Raw genomic sequence first — 7,252 nt, 5'->3', positions numbered from 1 at the left:
TAGTCGATCAAACTGTTGAAAAGCTGAAAATAATCAGGGAAAGAATGTTAGCGGCTCAGGATCGTCAAAAGAGATATGATGACAAAAAGCAAAGACCAATGACTTTTGAAGTTGGAGATTCGGTTTTGCTTAAAGTCTCGCCATGGAAGGGACTTATAAGATTTGGTAAAAGGGGAAAGTTAAGTACAAGGTTTATTGGACCGTTTAACGTTCTTCAGAGGATTGGGAACCAAGCTTACAAACTCGAATTACCCGAAGAACTGAATGGTATTCATAACACTTTTCATGTGTGTTATTTGAGGAAGTTCACGGGAGAGTTCCCGACATGATTCCACTTTCGGAGTTGAGAATTGATGAAAACAAGAGGTTAATTGAAGAACAGAGGCAATCGTTGACCGAAAGACTAAGAAGTTACGACGCAAGATGGTCAAGTTAGTGCTTGTCCGTTGGAAACATACGAATGGGCCAAATCTCACATGGGAGACGGAGAGTGACATGATGAGTCGCTATCCGCATTTGTTTGTTGATATGTGATTCCGGGGATGGAATCATTCTAAGGTGGAGAGAATTGTAACACCCGTGTTTCTGGGCTTGTCATTAATAGTGATGTAATAGTCTAAGTTAACCTTTGTAACCCATCTTGAAATAATAGAGATGTATTATTTGAATATTATGTGTTTTGTGCTTAATTGTCTGACCTAAATGAATTAAGGATAAAAATAAGCGTCAAAATGAAATGTTAGATAAGCCCGATATCGATACATGAAGACGTAGTGGTTGTGACGAGGTTTCCGAATATATAAAGAATGTCGAAATCCGAGTTATAACGAAGAAGTTATGACCTGTCGAAGTTTCGCGACAGAACCGACACGACACTGAATGACGTAAAATACGGATTTAAGATAGATCAATATCTAGCCTTGGTGATCTAAACAAAAGTTGTAGAATATGTTAAAACGAGAACGTACATAAAAAGAACGCCCAAATTTAACTTCGTATGAGGAAGTTATGATTTTTCGAAGTTTCAGCTTAGTAGTAGACAACCCGAAGTTCGAATATCAGATCGAGCGATATTTAGCCAAAACTTTCTAAATGAGAATTGACAATCTCATCAATAGTTGTGCAACGACGAAAAGACAGACGAAAAAGGACGTCAAACGAAGGAGTTATGATTTTCTAACACGGTTTTCTTGTTCCGACTTATTAAAAATAATATAATAAATATATAATAAAAATAAAGTCAAAATTAGCCGACGAAGTCTAAACGAAAGTTGTAGATCTTGTTTTTATCTACGCATGGAAAAAAGGAAATGTCGAAAATGGAGCTCGTATACAAAAATTATGAATTTCTGAAGTTCCGGGCGTGAACCCCAACACTGTGTCAGAGTTCACGAGGTGAAAACAGTGTTCACGACGTGAACTCAGTACTGACGCCTTCTGGGGCCTTCCAGAGCAAGTGGACTGAGGACAAACGCAATGACGAATGCTTGACTGAACTCACGATGTCAATTTTGAGATTTCACGACGTGAATTCAGTATTTCAGCCCTATAAATAGAAATCGAAGGGCATCCGATTTTCGTGGATATTCCCTTACTCTCCCACTCCCGATACCCTCTCTAAGCCCAATTTTAACCCCCGAAGCCCCGGTATCATCCCGAGACCTGAAGCGAGTCCCGAAGCCCAAAGATCCCGAGAAGAAAAGAGTTTCTGAGCCGAAGCTCTGCCTGCGAGAAGCTCGGTGTGTGAAGATCTTCCAGATCTACCGAAGAATACTACTTCTACAAGCCGTAGTGCTGCCTAATCATCTTTTGATCAAGTAAGTGTGTAGTTACTTTATTCTAACGCATAATTATGAAGTATTTTATATGAAATACGCGTTATGTGTATATTTTGTTGTTATATGTGTGAATGTATATTCACTTTCTTCTATCTCATAGATATGATTTATTCTCTATGAAATACATGTTATGTGTATGTGTCACATCTGTAGTTTGGAATATGTATTGAATGAGAATGTTATACAGGTTTTAAACTATGTATAAAAATATATATTTTTATCTACTAATATGTTGGGTAGAACATGAGTAGATAGTTGATGTATGATAAACATATGAGAGGCCTTGATGTTGTTGTTGTTGATCTAGTTATTCAATGGAGTATGGATAACGACCATAGTCTCTTTCTAGACAGTCATGTGGAATGCTAGCAGGTTCATAACCTGTACGTGTTGTGAACGATGTGCTCACCGGTGTACTCTATCTATCCCATGGTTGCCTTTAGGACATCTATTGTTGAGGAAACCCCTTGCAGTAATGTCCGTTCCGATGAAAATCCTAGATTAGGTCCCTTGTAATAGATGTTGTTTTAGGTACGTAAAGTGAGGATAACGGGAATGGGTAATCGGGTTATTGTTGGTTGGTGAAATTAAATATAATTATTTATTGTGGGTTGAAAACTCTATATGCTCACCAGGCTCCCAAGCCTGACCAACTCAGTTTTGTTATATTACAGGTAGTGGCGCGAGAGCATAAGTTGGATGACTTATCAAGATCTTTTGATATTAGACCAGTTGTTATATGTAACTGTTGTATGGGCTGTCTTTTGTTGTTTATGCTTTTGGTCTGTTGATCGGAACATGACATCCCGAATATTGTTATATAATGAAAATGCATATCTTGATAAAATGCTTTGATAAACTTTATTTTATCATATTTTGTTTTGGGAACAAATTCTGCAACTCTTTTAAATGAAAAATATTTACTCTGAAAATATATTTTAAAAGCATAAATGAAACCGGTATTTTCTGGCCGTGATTTTGGGGATGTCACAATACCTAATTATTAATTGAGTATTATTGATGATGTTAGCGCAAGGATTTTCTGGATCAGCGGATCGAGATTTTATCTGAGAGATTCAGCAGTTTGAGGTGAGTTTCCTCACTCTGTTTAGCAGGTCGAAGACACCAATGTCTGCTAATATGTTTAGGATGCTAGTTGTATGCGTGACTCTTGCATGTGTTATGTGTTTATATGTATATCGGGCGGACCCTGATGATTCTTTTGTATGTTATTTATCTTTGTGATTTTTGCATGTGTTTATATGTTTGTATGTAAACCGAACGGGGCCCGATGCCAGTCGGGGCCTGATGACTGACAGATTTGCTCCGAGCGGGACTCGATGTCAGGCGGGCCCATTATATGTTTAATATGTATGGTATGTGGTATTTTGGGGAACTCATCAAGCTTTGTGCTTACTGTTTTCAGTTTATGTTTCAGGTACTTCTGGTTCAAAATAGAAAAGCTCGAGATGATTGCAGTGCACACACCACATTGTTCCACATTTTATATTACTTTGACGTACTTGGATGTTATTGATACATTCTGATTCACTATGTTTCTATGATGTTGTTTTGGATAATGATTTTATTAATTTGAAATTTGAAATTTAAATTTTTCAATCCTAATTTTTTGGGTTGTTACACATTTGATGAGAGTGGTAATGGGTTTGAAAAGAGAAAGAAAATCAAGTACAAAAAATAAAACAATTATGTTTTTGCATATGTTTATTTTATTTATATTGTTTTTTTTTTATAATCTACTGTACATATTATATTATGGGTGAATGAAGCAATTATATCTTTCCATATGTTTATTTCATTTATATTGCGAATTGGAGGAATCGAAAACTCAATATCAAAATTGGAAAAGATTGAACACTTAATGTCCAAATCACAAAAAATGAATGTATGGTGATTTTTGCTGTCATTTTTTTTTTTTTTGTTTCTGGCACATTCTCATGTCACGTCAGCAGTGACAACGTAATGATATGAAATAAACCGATCAAACGATAACAAATTAAAAAAATAATGATTTAACTGTATCAAAGAAAAAAAAAACGGTGTAGAAAAAAGTCAGTGATTTTTTCTAATTGAAACATGTATGAAACGAAAAAGTAAGGTTGACCCTGGAGTGGAGGGCTTAATTCAGAACACGCCTCGTAAGTCGTACCGTCCCCAGTTCATGTGTTATGGGCCATGGCCTGATGCTTTGATGATCAGAAGAAGAATGGGCCTAAAACTACCGGATTCTGATTTCCACGCCACGCGCCAGTAGGCAGTAGAGGAAATCGTCACGACGGACATCTGGCACTTGTCTTCTTCTATTGCCTAACATTGGGGTCGTCGTCTCCGCCCCCTCTATTGCTCTATTGCTGCCTGCCATAATCAACTCTTCGGATCACTTGCTCAGCACTCAGATCCGTCCACAATCTTCCCCGACTAACTTTCAGTCTCAGGTACCTGCTTTCTTTGCTTCTCTGTTTGTTTGATTGTATATATATATATATATATATATATATATATATATATATATATATATATATATCAACATGTTGCTCAGCCCAATTTGTTATTATCTTTAGATCAACCACTAAGTAACGAATTTTGGTTTTTTTAGTAGCAGATTGGAGCCTTTTCTTAAAATTTGTAATCATGATTAGGGTTTTGACCTCTTGAATTTAATCGATTTGCATATCTATACCGTGCTAACTTACACGTCAATGCTCTGAATAAATCAAATCAGTGAGTTTAGGGCTCTGAGAGTGGAAATTGAATTGATCGTTATCAGCATGGTAAGAGCTCATCCTGAAGATTATATTTTATCTAATATTATAACTGTTGCCTTGGAGTATAAGATGCTTCGTTCGTATGTTTCAGAATTACATTTTAGGAGCTTTCAAGCCGGCTTGTAATATTTCAATCACATTTGCCGATGCCAAAACTCGCAAGCAGGTATCTTATAGATGAATCGTTAGTTTATTATTATAATAAGTGGTCTTTTTATTGGATCAATGTGCTGTAAGTCTTGATTTAAAGCATCTGACACAACTCAAGCAGTGATGATTCTTAGTGAGCAGTTATGTCCGAATGAACAATATTTCAAGTTAATGTCATGAAGATTGGGCTTATCTCATGTGCTAAGTATGGTCTATTGCCATGAAATTTCTGATGTTTATAGCAACATCAGCTTACAAAGCACATGCTCTTTAATTGTTTGTTAATCACTGCTTCTCCTGTAGGAAGAGAACTGGTTAAAATTTAAGATAGAATAAGAATAGTACTGGTTTTGTGCATCCATAAGGAAGCTTGTTGACTATATTTGTGATGTAGGCTCCATTAAAGAAAGAAAATGGTCAGACAATACTGGTCCCCCTCTTCCAAAGTCAAGAAAACATTGCTGGGAAGGTACATATGTGACAATGGACGATATTTTGTTGCTTTGATCATTTTATTGAGAGGCTAGTCATGTCACATGTGATGGAAAGTGTGGGGTCCATTGTTTGTAGATTTGTTTAGAACCCTCGCAAGGAAAGAAGGTTGAACACAACGGTATCAAAATAGAGCTCCTTGGGCAGATTGGTGAGTTTGTGTTAAATCTGTAACAACAAATTAGCATATTATGATTTATAATAATATATTTTTATTTTTGTTTTTTGCAGAGATGTATTTTGACCGAGGCAACTTCTATGACTTTACCTCCCTTGGTAGGTTTCTGTTACCTAAGGGCTAAGGGTAACCTGATTTACTACAATGTGAATCTGTTATGTTGTGTTATGCAGTTCGTGAGCTGGATGTTCCTGGTGAAGTGTATGAAAAGAAAACATATCCTTTTGAATTTTCAACGGTTGAAATGATGTACGAGACATACAATGGAGCAAACGTGCGACTTAGGTAAGTTAAAAAAAAAAAAAAAAAAAAAAAAGTTTTAGTTTCAGATGAAGGTAAAGTAAAAATAAGATATCTCATTCTCATTCTCATTCTCTCAGGTATGTGTTAAAGGTGACCATCAATCGTGGTTATGCTGGTAGCATAGTGGAATACCAAGATTTTGTAGTAAGAGAAAGGGTTACTTGTGAATTGTGATGTATCTATATATGTAATATGTAATATGTATGTATGATTTTGATTGCATCAGGTGCACAACTACACCCCAGCTCCAGACATCAACAATAGCATTAAGGTGAGTGTTATTTTTGATTTAGCAAGAAAAGCATTGAGAAAAAAAAAATGAAAAATGTAATGAATGAGACAGATGGAAGTTGGAATCGAAGACTGCCTTCATATCGAGTTTGAGTACAACAAAAGCAAGTATGATCTAAAAGACGTGATCATTGGGAAGATATATTTTCTGCTTGTTAGAATAAAGTTGAAGAATATGGATCTTGAGATCAGAAGACGGGAATCCACTGGTTCTGGGGCTAACACTCATGTGGAGACAGAAACCTTAGCAAAGTTTGAGCTGATGGATGGAGCTCCTGTCAGAGGTAATAATAAGTATTCTTCATACTTTTGGAATCAAATCAAATGTCTAATTTGAGTTGAAAATGTGTTTAATTTAGGCGAATCGATTCCAATCAGGCTGTTCCTGAGCCCATATGAACTCACACCAACACACCGCAATATCAACAACAAATTCAGTGTGAAATATTATTTGAATCTGGTGCTTGTTGACGAAGAAGATCGCAGGTACTTTAAGCAGCAGGAAATCACAATATACCGGACTCCTTCTCAATCCTCCTGATTCCTGATTCCGCTTGCTTCATTTAGAATCTCATATAACAACACACGTTTTTCATTTGTATAGGTAAAAACATTTGTGTAGATTAGTTGTGCTTTTTTGATACTTTTGTTAATGAATATGATGAAACAGCAAATTAATCAATTGTAGTTGTTTTAAACCAACAATTTGGCCCATGTTCTAGGGTCCCACTCCCCACCTGAATTGAATGAGATAGATATATATATAATATTATTTTGCGTTTGGGCGTTTGGCACTTTGGCATTCATGTTTGACTAATTTTGTTTCCATTCGTTAAATATGCATCATCTGCTTTGACCCAAATTCGGTACAGATCCAATCTCAACCATTGTTTCTATTTATTTATGCTTTTTTTAGGAATTATTTTCCATGCCTGTCTTAATGATTTATGATTTTAGTTTTGATATTATTTCTAAACATCCGACATGTGCAACTCTTGCTCTTCTGGAGATGTGGTTGACCGGTGGATTGACCTGTTGATGTTGTCACGGAGGGTAGTTAACCGGATGTCGGAGGTGCTGCTGCTGGCGGGGTAGCAATGGTAACCTGCAAACAAATGGCAAGTCCATGTAGGAACAAGTGACCCACCTAACTTTTAAATATTGTTTACAACTAATATATAAAAATCATATGTGACACATTAATTTGTTGTTGT

At 36.2% G+C, this 7,252-nt stretch overlaps 1 protein-coding gene across 5 annotated transcripts; it reads left to right on the top strand.

Annotated features, from left to right (window-relative positions):
- The first annotated feature begins 4,051 nt into the window (after positions 1 to 4,051).
- Positions 4,052 to 6,819, top strand: LOC145028670 (vacuolar protein sorting-associated protein 26B). 5 transcript variants are annotated; one of them, XM_078977423.1, is made up of 11 exons: positions 4,052 to 4,294; positions 4,499 to 4,630; positions 4,716 to 4,790; positions 5,169 to 5,243; positions 5,345 to 5,417; positions 5,498 to 5,542; positions 5,618 to 5,729; positions 5,825 to 5,891; positions 5,974 to 6,018; positions 6,091 to 6,322; positions 6,398 to 6,819. In XM_078977423.1, exons 2-11 carry the CDS (start codon positions 4,628 to 4,630, stop codon positions 6,577 to 6,579), a joined length of 909 nt encoding a protein of 302 aa, XP_078833549.1. In that variant the 5' UTR covers positions 4,052 to 4,294; positions 4,499 to 4,627; the 3' UTR covers positions 6,580 to 6,819. The 5 variants fall into 5 exon arrangements, with proteins under 5 accessions (XP_078833549.1, XP_078833548.1, XP_078833547.1 ...); XM_078977422.1 differs by having other exon boundaries at positions 4,462 to 4,630; XM_078977421.1 differs by having other exon boundaries at positions 4,459 to 4,630.
- Positions 6,820 to 7,252: the final 433 nt, after the last annotated feature.

The sequence above is a fragment of the Lactuca saligna genome, chromosome 2 (assembly GCF_052625555.1).
Source record: "Lactuca saligna cultivar CGN05327 chromosome 2, ASM5262555v1, whole genome shotgun sequence".
NCBI classification, from domain to species: Eukaryota; Viridiplantae; Streptophyta; class Magnoliopsida; order Asterales; family Asteraceae; genus Lactuca; species Lactuca saligna.
This window is presented reverse-complemented; position numbering and strand designations above follow the sequence as displayed.